Source organism: Dipodomys merriami, unplaced genomic scaffold (assembly GCF_024711535.1).
Source record: "Dipodomys merriami isolate MVZ:Mamm:240054 unplaced genomic scaffold, mDipMer1.0.p SCAF_90, whole genome shotgun sequence".
In the NCBI taxonomy this organism is placed as follows: domain Eukaryota; kingdom Metazoa; phylum Chordata; class Mammalia; order Rodentia; family Heteromyidae; genus Dipodomys; species Dipodomys merriami.
This window is the reverse complement of record NW_027206513.1, coordinates 939,868-956,347: the sequence shown is the minus strand read 5'-3', so window position 1 is coordinate 956,347 and position 16,480 is coordinate 939,868. Positions and strand designations below refer to the sequence as shown.

The following is a 16,480-nucleotide window of genomic DNA, read 5'->3' as shown; positions in this document are numbered from 1 at the left end:
TGGCCCTACTGCTTTGTATTTGTTAGGCACTTAAGAAAGGAGAGTAAACTAGCAAGACAGAAAACTTTGAGAAATGGCTACCTTACTTCAGCCAAATATTACAGGAAGAAAAAGAAAATAAGTAACCCTTCACCTAATGACATCAAAGGTTGAGAACTTTCACCAACATCCAGGCTAATAGGGCTTCTCATTATGCTCCTTCCATACCTGGGCAGCATGGTCTCAGCAGAGGCCTAGAGGGAGTGACAGCAGGAAACCTGGATTTCCACCACATTCAGGTAGTAGACTGTCTGCCTAGCAAGTTCAAATCCCAGTACAGCCAAAACAAAACATATCTTATGGTAAATCATGTATCTGATGGGAGAATATAAAGGACTATTACAACTCAATAATTAAAAACCACAAATAATCAAATTGTTTTAAATGGGCAAAGGATCCAAATAGATGTTTTCTATAAACAAATAAAAATGGCCAATAAGCCCAGAAAAAGATGTTCAACTTCCTTAGCGGTTAGGGATATGGCTGTGCAAGGCGCCACTTCATTCCCTAGAGGATAATTCGTTGAAAGATAGACAAGTGTAAGTGGGTAAGGAGGTGGACAAATCCTGGCACAGAGCAGCAGGATGTAAAATGACAATCCCTTAAGGGAATCGAATCAGGTTACTTTTATGCTAGTCCTGAGACTTGAACTCAGGGTCCAGGTACTATCTGTGAGTGTTTTTGCTCAAGGCTAGCATTTACTTACCACCTAACCTACAGCCTTGGTTGGTTTTGAATGGTGACCTCAGATCTCAGCCTTCTCAGTAGCCAGGATTACAGGCATAAGCCCCAAGTGCCTGGCAGACTTTTTAACCATTCTGTATAATGAAGTGAATACAATTCATTTTGGATAAATTAGAATTTATATGACCTATAATTATTATAGCAATTATTATTGTGCATTGTTATTGATTAGTTCTGTCTCCCTATTTGCTTTTTTCTAGTTATCAATATTTAAACTGTCTTGATCAGAAATATAAAAGTTCCTACCACACCAAACAATGTGTAGTGTGTTTAGTAAATCAAAGCTGTAATTATTCAGTAAACCAAAGCTATAATTATTTATTTGTAAATAAAGATTGAACTTTCCTTAAAAAAAAAAAAGGTGGAGGGGAGGCATGCTAAAGAGTGAAGAGTCTGTGGACAGTGGCTGCAGGAAGGCTATGTGGCTGATCTCTTTAAAGCTGACCATGCAGACCGCTTCATTCCCTGCATGGCCTTTACATCTTCCCAGTCGAGTTTGGTGTCAGGAACCTCAATCTCTGGCTCTGGGTCTGTTCTCAAGGCCCCCTTCGGGGAGGCAACCACAATGGGCAATGGGCCACATTCCTCCCGAAATTCCACCACGTGGAGACTCTTCTTGTCAGCCAGCTGTTGATGAGTTTCCTAGGTGAGATCAGATTAAGAAGAGCAAGTTAGGTCTATGAAATACACCTGTAACTTAAAGAGCAAGCACTTCCACCAGACAGAGGAAAGCCGTGGCAGGAAACCTGTGGACTTGTAAGAACTTACATACCATTTTATTTGATTCTGAGCAGTGCATTCTGTGCCAAACTAAAGTAATCTGTCATGGATGGTATTCTCTCAACCTTCCTCCACCTGGGATGGAGCAGGGATCTTACCCATCAAAATCCCTCATTAGGTATACTGCTGTGCCAAAACCTGAATCTGAATCTCTCAAGCCTCTACATCTAACAACCCATTTACAGAAAATACAAGGCAGAGAAAACATTAAAGTCTCCACAGGTTTAAGTAGCACCAGACTGGGAAATACTACAAAACAACCCAATTGCTGTATTGGCCTTTCTGCAATCTAACTCAAATTGTGTGAAAAAAAAAAAATTTAACTCTCACAACTGGATATACCTTTATGAAGACAGGATATTTGATTCGACCAAGTGAAAAATAAATGGAGGAAATTAGGCTCCCTCCCTGTAGCTTCTGGAGGACTTCTGGTCTGCACTTTCCCAAGGCCTATGATTCAGCTGGTTTAGCATGTTTATGTAACTATGAGTCATGTATGCATTCCCTACCTTAGGTAATATTGCATACTACCACCTTGAGACTAGGTATGCATGCTCAATCTTAAGTAACCATAGTAAACCACATGGCAACTTTTGTCTGGTAGGAATATAAAGCATGCCCTGCTATTAGGCTACTGCTGCTATTGCTAATGATGGCTCTGTAGACAGACAGCTTTGAATAAAGCATGACCATCATTTCTACCTTGACATCTGTCTAAATCCTGGTTTCATTTACTTACCTAAAACTCAGAATCTGTACAATACTGTCATTATTGAATTTTAGTACTGTGAAGTATGTGATAGTCTTCATTTTTTAGAAATAGAGTGAAATATTCATAGATGAAATAAAATGTATGTCTGAAAGTTGGTTCTGAATAATCAAAGCTAGGTAGGATGGTAGTGAGAAAAAAGACTAGTCATGAGCTGGGTGAGAGAGTACTTTAAAATACCTGCTATGTTCAACTCTGTGTTTTCAGACATTATAGCCATTTTATACTACTCTAATTCTGTAAGTAAAATTAGAAAAAAGATGAGCTGTTTTCATAGTAAAATTAAATATTTTAATTTGTTGTCATAAATCAAAAGGATACCACTTTAACTAGTAGCATTTTTTACTGAGTGGCTCATTCTTTTTTTAAAAAAAAAATTTTGTGCTGGTCCTAGGCTTAAACTCAGGGCATGGGCACTGTCCCTGAGCTTTTTTGCTCAAGGCTAACAATCTTACCACTTCAGCCACCACTCCATTTACCAGCTTTTTGGTGGTTAATTAGAGCTAAGTCTTATAGTTAAGATCCTCAGATCTAACCCTCCTGATTAGCTAGGAGCATGAGCTACTGGTGTTTGGAGGTACTAGCATCTGGCTTGAGTAGCACTTTATAATGCTATAACTGATGGCCTTTTAAAAGAGATGACACATGGTAATTATGTAAGAAGTTTCAAAATGCTAACAGAAAACAAGAATATTACACAAAAGAACAAGATATAGAATCATAAATTTGACCTATTTAAAACCAACAGTTTAGAAGGGGGGACCAAGATGGTGACGGGGCAGTAGGGAAACGCCACAGCTCTCTCCAACCAAAAAGAGAGTTCGAGTTCCAACGCTTAATCTCCCCAAGAGACCGACAACAACAAAAAGACGAACACTCAGAGAAAAACCAGAGGCGGAGAATAACAAAAAAAGAAAGAGAGGAAAAGAATTTCAAAACAGAGAAAAGCGAAGACCCCTCCCCCAACCTTTACTGGCCGCGCGGCAGTGCGCCAAGCCGCCGGCCAGCCGGCCCGGCGGGGGCTGTGGGAGCCCCAGAGAAACAGCAGAGACACAGGGGGCCACTTTCAGAACATCAGGTACTGGTTTGCAGAACAGCAGATCGCCAGGAACAGAGAAACCTACCAGCCGGGAGTCTCCACGAGGATCCCACCCCCACCCCTCACTCTCCACCCGAGCAGAGAGGCTCCATCCCGCCAAAGCCGCTCGGCATCAGCAGAGTGACAAAAGGACCTGCGGCAGACCACCCGGCCCGCCTGATCGCGATCGCAACGATCCAGCACTCTCCACCCGAGCAGAGAGGTTCCATCCCGCCAAAGCCGCTCGGCGCGACAAAGGGTCCTGTCTGCAGACCACCCGCCCGCCCGATCACGATCGCAACAACCCGGCGGGGTCACTTGGGCCCCAGAGGTACCAAGAAGAAGCTGCCTGAGCGTGGACACTCTTGACCCAACAGCTTCCACAGAGGCAGAGACAGAAAAGAATCACACAGAGCCACCACCGCCCAACCCAGCCCGGATTGCAACAACAACTGACGACCTACACCACACAGAAACAACCAGCTCCAGGGTGAGTACCCCACAGGGGAAGTGTATCCCTCAAGGGAGACCAGAGCTGGAGGGAATCCCCAGACCCTGACCTAGACTCCCTATCCCAGCACCCGGACCACTCCACCAGCCCGTGGAGCACACTCAGCTGGCCAGGCTAGAGCAAGAGCACCCCTGGAAGGGAGCTTAAATGCCCAAGCCAGGAACAGCGCCCCTGGGTCAAGACTACCAACAGTAGAAGAAATTTGAACTGTGTCCCCCAGGCTGTATAACCTAGGTGGTATACACATCAGCACAGGCCTAACGAGTGCGCTCCAGGCTGCATAAACTAGGTGGTATACACATCAGCACAGGCCTAACAAGCGCGCTCCAGGCTGGGCCCGGAACCAGGCCCGGGGATCCGGCGCCTGAACAACACAACCAACTCCTCCCAATTGAAGTAAAAAGCTGAGCATACGCCTCAACAGAGGGGAGAAAACCAGGAAACAACACTCCCCCGGGAAGCACGCCTGTGACAACAAAAGACCTGGAGACCCAGGACAAGAGAAGCCCAAACCCCACCAAAACTCTACCCATATACCCTAGACTGGGAATTGGGCAACACAGGCTGCCAGCACCTGATAGTAAGCAGGAGCTTAGACTGTTAAGGCGGCTCAGCAATAGAGTGATAGTCTTGGATGTATGAGGCCCTGGATCTGATTCCTCAGCATCACAAAAGCAAAAAGGGTCAGAAGTGGTGCTGTGGCTCAAACGGTAGGGTGCCAGCCTTGAGCTGAAAAGCTGAGGGACAGCACCCAAACCTAGAGTTCAAGCCCACAACCAGCCCAAAACAAATAAACAAAAACACATCAGGAGCCCATAGCAGACTCCAGCATTTGGGAGAGTGCATCCAGAGCATCTGTTCTTCACAAGAGCACCCGTAGGAGCAAACACAAGCAGTCTAGGCTGCTCAACCCTTCCAAAGGCGGGAACTGCCAGCAATCTACAGCAGAGAGCTGAGAATCCTAAGTAAGTCAGAATAGCAGCTGGAAATAGGCTCCCAACAGAACCCAGATCAGGCACAGACTCTCTCTACCAATACAGAATCAGCAACCAAGCAAAGACAGACACACCAAAACAAAATTGAAGAGCAGTCTCCTGAACCTCCATGCGAAAATCACAGAGAAAAATCACAAGGTTTACTACCACCCAGGACAGCAAGCTCACCTCAAAAGCCAGCAGCCACACAGGGGAGAGCCCCAGTGGGAGCAAAGCAGGAATGGAAGACAAAGGCTACTTCCAAGGGTTGCTGGAGGCAATGACTCAAGAAATAAAGCGAGAAATTGATCAGAAATTGAAAGAGCACAAGGATGAACTATCCAAAGAGATACAGGGTATCAAACAAGAGATGCATGCAAAAATAGAAGCTGCACAAACCTCAGTAAGAAGTGAGATAAACGCCAAATTAGAGGTAATGCATACCTCATTGAGAGGTGAGATCAGTACTCTGAGAACCAACATTGAATCCATAAAGGGATCCATTTCCTCCATGCAAACCACAATAGAAGCCACTGTCAACAGAGTGAATGAAATGGAAGGTCGAGTGTCAGATACAGAAGACAGAATATACCAACTGGACCAAAAAGTGACAGATATGGAAAAATCACTCAAATTAAACCAAAGGGATATTCAAGAGCAAGCAGATAATGCTAAAAAATTTAACCTTTGCATAATTGGAGTGGACGAAGGTGAGGAATTCCAGAGCAAGGGAATGCAACACCTATTTAACAATATAATCAATGAAAATTTTCCCCACCTCAAAAACGACCATCCTAACTACATCACAAAAGCTTATCGAACACCCAACAAGCAAGACCCCAGGAGAAACACTTCTAGACACATTATAGTAAAAATGATAGATCTGAATAATAAGGAAACAATCCTGCATGCAGCAAAAATGAAGAAGGAGCTATACTACAATGGGAAAAAAATAAGAATTACTGCAGATCTCTCCACACAAACAATGAATGCAAGAAAAGCCTGGGAAAGCACCATACGAGCCCTGAGAGCCAATAACTGCCAACCCAGACTGATCTACCCGGCAAAGCTAGCATTCACATTTGATGGAGAACTGAAAACTTTTAATAGCAAAGAAAAACTAAATGAATACATAAACATTAAGCCAGCATTACAAAGAATTCTAAGAGGGGAGACACAACCTGAAGAAAGCAGCCAGGAACTGGGGCCTGCCCCAAACAGGCGTTACTCAAAGTCTAACTGAGCAAGCACAGGAGGAAAGGAAAAAAGAAAAACTTAGGAAAACGGAATGGCAGGGACAACAATGCATCTCTCTATACTTTCTCTTAATATAAATGGGCTGAATTCGCCAATTAAAAGAAAACGAACTGAGGACTGGATAAGAAAACAAGACCCATCCATCTGTTGCCTTCAGGAGACCCACCTCTCAGCCAAACATACAAACAAACTCAGAGTGAAGGGGTGGAAAAGGATCTACCAATCAAACGCCCCCAGTAAGAAAGCAGGTGTAGCTATCCTGATATCTGACAAAATAAACTTTTCATTAAAATCAGTACAGAAAGACAAGGACGGACACTACATATTAATAAAGGGAACAATCCAAGAGGAGGATATAACCATCATCAACTTATATGCCCCAAATATTGGTGCACCCAGATATGTCAAACAAATGCTCTCAAACTTACAGAATAAAATAGATCCCAATACGATAATACTAGGAGACTTTAACACACCACTCTCACCAAAGGACAGGTCTACCAACCAGAGGATTGGCAAAGAAGCTACCGAATTAAGAGAGGCCATACTGCAAGCGGAATTAACTGACATCTACCGAGTATTTCACCCTAAAACAACACAGTACACATTCTTCTCAGCAGCTCACGGAACTTTCTCCAAAATAGACCATATCATAGTTCATGCAAGGAACTTAAGCAAATACAAAGGGATCGACATAATCCCCTGTATCCTATCTGACCACAGTGGAATCAAGCTAGCTCTCAATAACAAAGCATACCGCAGAAATTTCTCCAATACATGGAAATTGAACAGCACACTCCTTAACAATGCCTGGATAACAGAAGAGATCAGAGAAGAAATAAAGCATTTCCTACAACTCAATGAAAATGAAAACACCTCACAAAGAAACTTGTGGGACACAGCAAAAGCAGTCCTGAGGGGCAAATTTATTGCCCTCAGTGCCCACATCAAGAGAATGGAGACAGACCAAGTAAATAATCTCATGTTGCAATTAAAACAGCTAGAAAAACAGGAAAAAATGGGACCTAAAGCTACTAGAAGAAGCCAGATAACCAAATTAAAAGCAGAGATTAACCAATTAGAAAATCAGAAAACCATAACCAAAATAAACCAAACAAAAAGCTGGTTCTTTGAAAAAATAAACAAAATTGATGGCCCATTGGCTAGATTAATTAAAAAAAGAAGAGAGGAAACCCATATTAATAGGATTAGGGATGCCACGGGAAACATCACCACACGTACCCAAGATATCCAAACAATCCTAACAGACTACTTTCAAAAGCTATACTCTCTAAAGGAAGAAAATCGGGCAGAAATGGATGCATTTTTAGAGAAATACAAGTTGCCCAAACTGAGCAAAGAAGAAGTTAACCAATTAAATAAGCCAATATCCTATAATGAGATACAGGAAGCTATCAAAAGTCTTCCAACAAAAAAAAGCCCAGGACCAGATGGATTCACAGCAGAATTCTATAAGACCTTTAAACAAGAACTAATACCCATACTCCTCAAGCTCTTCAGAGAAACAGAGAAGGAAGGAGCTATCCCAAACTCATTCTACGAAGCCAATATCACACTCATCCCCAAACCAGGCAAAGACCCAACCAAAAAGGAGAATTACAGGCCAATCTCCTTGATGAACACAGATGCAAAGATCCTTAACAAGATTCTAGCTAACAGAATCCAGAAACACATAAAAAAAATAATTCACTATGACCAGGTAGGCTTCATCCCAGAGACACAGGGATGGTTTAACATACGTAAGTCAATAAATGTAATCCAACATATCAACAGAGCCAAGGTCAAGAATCACATGATTATCGCTACAGATGCAGAAAAGGCCTTTGACAAAATTCAACATTCATTCATGCTAAAAGCTCTGGAGAAAATAGGAATAGAAGGAACATTTCTAAAAACAATAAAAGCCATTTATGACAGACCAATAGCCAATATTATACTTAATGGGGAAAAGCTACAACCAATTCACCTAAAATCAGGAACAAGGCAAGGATGCCTACTGTCTCCGCTCCTCTTCAATATAGTCCTAGAACCCTTAGCCAGGGCAATAAGGCAAGAAAAAGACATTAAAGGGATCCGCATAGGAAAAGAAGAAGTTAAACTATCCCTTTTTGCAGACGACATGATACTATACCTCCACGATCCCAAAAACTCCATCCCCAAACTCTTAGAAATCATAAATCACTTTGGCAAAATAGCAGGATACAAAATAAACCCACAAAAATCAGTTGCCTTCCTATACACTGATAATGTACAGGAAGAGAGGGAAATAAAGGGAGCAACCCCATTCACAATAACCTCCCGAAAAATAAAATATTTAGGAATTAACCTAACCAAAGATGTAAAAGAACTATTTAATGAGAACTATAAAAAGTTAAAGAAAGAAATTGCAGAAGACACTAGGAAATGGAAAGACCTCCCATGCTCCTGGATAGGCCGACTTAATATAGTAAAGATGGTAATACTTCCAAAACTAATATACAAATTCAACGCAATTCCTATTAAAATCCCAATGACGTACATCACTGAAATACAGAAAACAGTCCAAAAATTCATATGGAACAACAAAAGACCTAGAATAGCCAAAACAATTCTAGGGGATAAAGACAATATGGGAGGGCTATCCATGCCGAACTTCAAACTCTACTACAGAGCTATAATAACAAAGACAGCATGGTACTGGCACAAAAACAGACCCAAAGACCAATGGAACAGAATAGAAGATCCAGAAATAAATCCACAGGCCTACAGCCAGCTGATATTCGACAAAGGAGCCAAAGACATACAATGGAAGAAACACAGCCTCTTCAACCGCTGGTGCTGGGAAAACTGGGCAGCCACATGCAGAAAACTAAAAGTGGACCCCAGCCTATCACCATGCACCAACATCAACTCAAAATGGATTAAAGACCTTAACATTAAACCTGAATCTCTGAAACTACTGCAGGACAGAGTAGGAGAGACACTTGAACTAATAGGCACAGGAAGGAACTTCCTGAACAGAGTCCCAGGGTCACAACAAATTGGAGAGAGACTCGACAAATGGGACTACCTTAAAATAAAAACTTCTGCACAGATAAAGCTATCGCAACCAAGCTAGAAAGACAACCAACTAATTGGGAAAAAATATTTACCAGCAATATATCAGACAAGGGGTTAACATCCTGTATATACAGGGAACTCAAGAAACTAATCCCTCCCAAACCCAACAAACCAATTACTAAATGGGCAAGGGAACTAAAGAGGGACTTCTCAAATGAAGAAATAAAAATGGCAAAGAAACACATGAGGAAATGTTCATCATCCCTGGTGGTGAAGGAAATGCAAATAAAGACAACCCTGAGATACCACCTTACCCCAGTCAGAATGTCCCACATCCACAAATCAGCCAACGACAAATGCTGGAGGGGATGTGGAGAACGAGGAACGCTATTACACTGCTGGTGGGAATGTACACTCATACAACCACTTTGGAAAGCAGTCTGGAGGGCCCTTAGAAAGCTAAAGATTGACCTCCCTTACGACCCAGTCATACCACTTCTAGGCATCTACCCTGAACAACAGGAACCAATATACAAGGACACGTGCACCTCCATGTTTATTGCAGCACTGTTCGCAATAGCTAGGATATGGAAACAACCTAGATGCCCCACCACAGATGAATGGATCCAAAAATTGTGGTATCTATACACAATGGAATATTATGCAGCCATTAGAAATGACAAAATAATGGCATTTGCAGGGAAATGGATGGAGCTAGAAGGAATCATGTTGAGCGAGGTAAGCCAAGAACGAAGAGACAAACAGTACATGGTCTCCCTGATAAGTGGATGATGAATCCAAAATGTTAGGTGATATGACAAAACTAACAGGACTTAAGAAACAAAGAACTCCCACTCATCTGGTTGAACCACTACTAAATATCCCCATGCTGCTGATCACATATATGGTATATAACATATGAGCACCGTTATATATTACAGACTGTGATAGACAATTTGCTCCAGGAAAGTTAGAATGAGCTTGTGACTTTAAATGAGCATCATTATTCCACAATACTGTGAATTTCCGGAAATTAAGTAATCACTTAATCACGATCAAAAAAAAAAAAAAAAAAAAGAACCTTGGGGAAGGGAGGGAGGGAGGGGATGGTAGGGGGAAAACAATGGAGGGGGTAACAATGTTCAAGAGGAAGTGGAAGTGTACTCATTACCTCACTCATGTAACTGTAACCCTCTGTATAGTATCTCCACAATAAAAAAAATTAAAAAAAAAAAAAAAAACCAACAGTTTAGTTACATCAAACAATGAATCCTCCAACAGTAGGTGTGATTGTAAAAGTGCTCTTTTTAGGTAGTATGAACATACACATAAGTTGTTTAAAAACATTTTTTATCTAAAGCCTTCTTTTTCTTTTAAATAATTTTCCTGTTTCAGATTATTCAGCTAGCAGAATTCGGCCACTTGAAGCCTAGTGAAACTGCTGTCCTTTCTGCTCATCTATCTCCAATGTCTCTCTATCCACTTAAGGGGCAAGACTTCCCTGCTATCAAGTTTCAGGGCTGCCAGGAGAAGCCCTGCAATCACAGCCCTTCCCTTGAGTGGAGTGGAGTAAGTGTACCAGGCCTGGGCCAAAATGGACAGCAACCCCAGGAAAAGTCACTTACATGTTCACAGACCCCACTCATTGGGCAAGCACAAGTTTCCCATGCAGGAAACAGCAAGTCTGACTGTACATCTCTTGCTTACCCAGGTCTCACTGAAAGGACTGTTAAGAAAGGGACTTTCTCTCCTTTTGCCTTACTTTCTGTAAAGCTTACTTTCTGTATAGCTGAAGTATGTTATTTTCAGACTAAAATATAAACAGTAAATACTGACTTTTAACTTCAAAAGCTCTTGAAGTATTTGTTCAAAGGTTTTCATTAATTCCTCAATGGATCTGATTGATCTAATGCAGCCACAGACAGCAAATAATGGCCATTACCTCAAGTAGCCCCTGAACACTGTGGACTAAAACACACATACAGACAGACAGACAGACAGACAGACAGACAGACAGACAGACACACACACACACACACACACACACTCACTCACACACACACACACACACACACACACACACACACACTCACTTCTGGACTCGGGGAAGGGGTTACCTGGTGGGTGAGCCCATGGAAGAGGCCTCGGGTGAGGTTGAGCATGTTGAGGGACCCAGACACCTTAGCATACATGTCCTTGATGCCAATGAGCCGGCAGATGGTGATGATGGCCCTGTGGCAGCGGAGGCCATAACCTAGTAAAAAGAAGACTGAGTAAAACACCCACCTTCTCACCTGCAACAAGCATCACTCACCGCCTAGCTTTCATAAATATGAGGGTCCTGGGTTTAGGGATTAACATTCTGGCTTCACCACTTCCCAACCAGGTGACCCTTAATGTGCTTAATTCCAAGATGATGCTTATGTCAGTGGAATCCTATAGGGCAGAGTAGATATATCTACACCAAGGCTATTAATGAAAATTTCAGGCATTGCCTGAAGGCTCTCAACATGCCATGCCCATGCTAACCAAGAGTAGAAGGACATATCTGCAACCTGTGCTTAGGAACACTGAGCAGAGATGTCCATTTCCTTCCACTCTTGCCTGGTTTTTGGCCTGGCTACTCACTTCATTCATCTACCCAAGTCTTGGGTGTCTTCCTATCTGCCCTACTCTTATCCATCTGTAAATCTGCAATCCCTTCTCCACATAGACCCAACACTTTGTTCCCTGTTAAAGCTCCTTACTTCCAATTGTTCTCTGAATTGAAATGAAAAAATATAAAATAAAAAACTCCATAGCCTACAAAGGCCTCCATCCCTGAACCCTACATATCTGGCTGCCCTCATGAAAACACATGTTCTCTTTCCCACTGGCTTTTCCATCTTGGGGATTTTACAGTTGGGATTTTCCATAGCCTAGTCCTGCCACCTTCACTCATTCTCCCCTTCAAGGTCTCACTCAAATTGTTCCTTTTCTGAGTCCTTCTCTGACAACATCACTCTCTCCCACCAGCTCTAATGCTGAGATGGCAATTCAGGCACTCAAGGATACCCCTTCAATAGAATGTGGTAGATTCTGTGATGACCACAATACTGTATCCCCAGAGCTTAGATCAGCACCCATCCAATGCAAATGGGCATGAGGGAGAGTAAAAGACCTGAGTTTACACTCTAACGTTTTACATAAAACAGGTGGCTCAGTGGTAGAGTGCTTGCCTAGCATGCCTGAGGCCCTGGGTTCGATTCCTCGGTACCACATACACAGAAAAAGCTAAGTAACGCTGTGGCTCAAGTGGTCGAGTGCTCGCTGTGAGCAAAAGAAACTCAGGGACAGTACCCAGGCCCTGAGTTCAAGCCCCAGGACTGGTTTAAAAACAAAAACAAAACAGGTGAAATGTAAATCCAAATGTGATCCAAATATGTAAGAGTCCTACACCCAGAGTCCACTGGTTATGCTATCACAGCTCCATCTCCAACTCTGCCTGTCTGCTCATCCACAAGACAGGAACGACATTTCTTCATCCCACTGCCTTGATCCATTCATATCTCATAACCTGGTCAATCAAGACTACAATGAAGAGGCTTTGGATGAAGCTCAATGATAGAGAGCATGTGCTTAGCATGCAGGAAAACTTGGTTTGATCCAAGCACCAAATTAAAGAAAATAACTGGAACTCAACATGCCATCAAAACAGAAAATACTGGCAATGTGGATTCTCTAGGGGAAACTAATATTATTCCCACTCATCCAAACTCAACCACCCTCTCAGTTGCTGTGCTCAACTTCCAACATGCTCTTCCTGTCCAGAATTATTCTAGAACATACAGTGTTCACAGAAGCTTGTACAGCTTGACTATTATTTATTTCTGCAAAAGCCTCATTGTTCTTACACCTAACTTATGCCTTTCTGTTCTAGTGTTTTCAAGGTAAGTTCAGGTAAAGGGGAACAAAAATTGTGGAGGGGAACAAAAATACTAAGTGTTACCTCTAGGTTGTTTCTTCATCTTGATGTGTGTTCTTTTAAATCTTAGTGAAATATCATGAAATACTGGAGGATGAAAACAAACACAAACAGGATTAGGTGTGTGGCTTTAATGTCTTTGCAAAGTCATAAAGCAGTGCATACCACCCTGCACAGCAACACACACTGGCCAAAGATCAACAAACTCTGATCTCCCTCATTGTACTAACCTCCTCAGATTGTTTGTTCCTACACTTTATACATTTTTAAGAATGTAGTAACAGAGAAACATTAACATACTCAGAGATAGATATATTGCCAGACATACTATAAGGGGATGATCCTGCAAATTTTAGAAGAAAAGCCCAACACTCACTTGTGTGGTCTTCATATCGTTCTACAAAATGCAAATAGTGAACTGCTCTGTTCTTTGCCTAAAGAAAAGAAGGAAACATACTTTCTTAAATCTCCTGTTGAGCTAGTTATGTCTTACTACATTAAAAAAAATCTGTTGGATTTTTTTTTCTTTAAATAGTTATACAAAGGGGTTTCAATTTAACACATGAATTTATGATACAATGCATTCAATCCATGTCATACCTTCTATGATCTCCATCCTCTCATCTATCCTAACCTCACCCAACCCTTCAAGTTTGTTTTGTCTTTGAGACAGGGCCTTATTATGTATAGCAGGCTCACTGAAATTTGTTATAATAGCTCAGGCTGGCATTTAATTCACAATCTTCCTGCCTACTGCGATTACAGTTGTGTTGTGTGTAATCATGCTTGGCTTCTTGTTGGATTTCAAAAGTACCTTTTACAAAATATTTTCTTATAAAAAAAAATTTCACCTATGGTATAATTTGGGGAGGGGAAGGAAAAAAAACAAATTGTTTAAAAAGGGACACAGGTTGACCCACTGCAACAATGAGATGTACAAGACACTATGTTGAAAAACAAACTTTACAATTTAAGCGCGGGTGGGGGAGTGTTGTTGTGGAGATGGAAAGGATGGTAGGGGAAAAACAAAGGAGGAAGCAACAATGCTTGATAAAAAATGTACTCATTAACTTGCTCATGTAACTGTAACCCCTCTGTACAGTATTTTCACAATAAAAACTTATTTTAAAAAAAAGTTTCACCTATAAAAAATTGTAGTTCATTCTACTCATTCATCAGAAAGAATGATACTGTACCATCTGTAAGGAAATGGAATGACAGAAAAATTATATTAAGTGAAGTAAGACAGACTCAGAGAAACATAAGTTGCATGGTTCCCCTCCTTTGTGGTAGCTAGAATGTGCCTATAATATACAAGGAAACACACTGGGTTGTAAGCAAGGGTTTACAAATGAGTTAACCAATGTGTAACAGATGGAAAAATGGGGCCAAGGGGAGAAGTGTAGAAGAACTAAGGGGTGGGGAGGGGGAGCAAGCAAGAATTCATTGTATATAACACCAAATTGAGAAATGTAAGGGAAGGAGTGGGTCAAACAAAGGGAGGTATAGATGTTGAAGGGATGACACAGATCAAGATGCACTGCATACATAAACTACTTTTTTTTTTGCCCATCATGGGGCTTGAACTCATCAGGGCCTGTGTGTTGTACCTTTGCTAAATGGCAAAAAAAAAAATCAATACATAAGCTAAAATTAAGATCAGTGAGGGCTAGGCTCTGGTGGCTCATGTCTGTAATCCTAGCTACTCAAGAGGCTGAGATCTGAAGATCATGGTTCAAAGCCAGCCCAGGAAGGAAAGTCCATGAAATTCTTATTTCCAATTAACCAAGTGGTAGAGTGCTTGCCTTGAGCTGAAGAGCTGAGGGACAGCGCCCAGGCCCAGAGTTCAAGCCTCACAACTTACAAAGAAAAAAAATAAATTAAAAAAAAGGTAAGTGAGGGACAGAAAGGGTGGGTTGGGTGGGGTGGGTGAGAATGTTGAAAGGGGTAATGCTGATCAAGATGCACTGCATTAATAAACTACTTTGGTGAATGACAACTCCTTTGTACAATTACTTAAAGATAACAAAATATTCAAAAAAATCTGAAAAAAACAGTAATTTTGATAAGCAATCATTAGTGTGATATCAGTGATGTAACAACAGAGGCACTTTAGAATGGCTTTGTGTGAGACAAGTAAGAGTCATGAGAAGGTTCTGGGACATATTCTTTTCTTTTTTCTTTTGGTGGTTCCCATGGTGTCTAACACACATATTATCTCTTTACTAAGTGAACAAAGTATATACCTTCCTGAAAGCATCTGTCCGATCAGCAGCTTTCCCAACAGCAAAACCTTGAGAAGAAAAGACAAAAATATGAAAAGGGGAATTCTTTGTACCAGTTACACAGTGTTCTATAGAATGGATAAACATTCTTGTAACCTTTCCCTTATTGCTATTTATGTTGATTTCAAATAATAAGCCTTAACTTATATTCCCAGTATTCCCCTTACAGTAATTCCTCTATATTTCTCTTGCCCACAGAGCTCACTGTCCAAGCCAATGCCAAATGTTAAGATGAGATTTGTGTGTCAATTGAAAGCATTCTGAAAAATTTTACATGTGGATGTATTTATGAGATTCAAAGTTATACTCTTAACATTATCTTTTATATATCTCTAGTGAAATACACTCACCTTTAAAAATTACATATGATCAAATCAATAAGGCAAATGTTTTAGACACTTTGTGAAACAGATTAAAATACATGATTTTAAGTTGGGAACTGGTGACTCATGCCTATAACCCTGGCTACTCAGGAGGCTGAGATCTGAGAATCGAAGTTCAAAGTCACCCCAGGCAGAAAAATGGAAGTGGAGCTGTGGCTCAAAGTGTAAGAGTGCTAGCCTTGAGCAAAAGAGCTCAGTGATAGCACCCAGGCCCTAAGTTCAAGCCTTACAACCACTACCACCACCAACAACAAAAGTACATTGCTTTAAAGTCATGATTTCACTAGAAATTTGAAGTGGAGTCTAACCAGGAAATAAAAGATAATAGCTCTGTGAGTGGTGAGTGCTGGAAATGAGGCTCACTACAAGATACAGAAATAAGCACATCACTTGTCATCATTTAATACTGAATTTGATGATTACACTTAGTTTTTAAATTCTACACAGGAATGTATCAAGTGTAAACATGACATATGCAAGAGATTGAATTCCACCCTAGTTTAAATCATGCTAGCACTAGGGAAAATGTAAATGAGCTAATTAATAATCATCAACTGGAGGCTAAGTTAAACATAAAATCAGAATTAATTTGCTACATAAATGACTGAAACTTCTAGGTAAAGAACATTAAAAATG

The 16,480-nt window shown here is 41.2% G+C and overlaps 1 protein-coding gene across 1 annotated transcript in view; it reads right to left on the bottom strand.

Moving 5' to 3' along the window:
- Nucleotides 1-1,073: 1,073 nt before the first annotated feature.
- Mrps5 (mitochondrial ribosomal protein S5) overlaps nt 1,074-16,480 on the bottom strand; it is a 34,305-nt gene continuing 18,898 nt past the window's right edge. The window contains exons 8-12 of the mRNA XM_070013247.1: nt 15,423-15,469; nt 13,553-13,610; nt 13,201-13,263; nt 11,330-11,466; nt 1,074-1,425 (exon numbers count right to left, since the gene is read on the bottom strand). Of these exons, the coding sequence (XP_069869348.1) occupies nt 1,201-1,425; nt 11,330-11,466; nt 13,201-13,263; nt 13,553-13,610; nt 15,423-15,469 (530 nt within the window). The 3' untranslated portion in view covers nt 1,074-1,200. The remainder of the gene's footprint in view (nt 1,426-11,329; nt 11,467-13,200; nt 13,264-13,552; nt 13,611-15,422; nt 15,470-16,480) is intronic.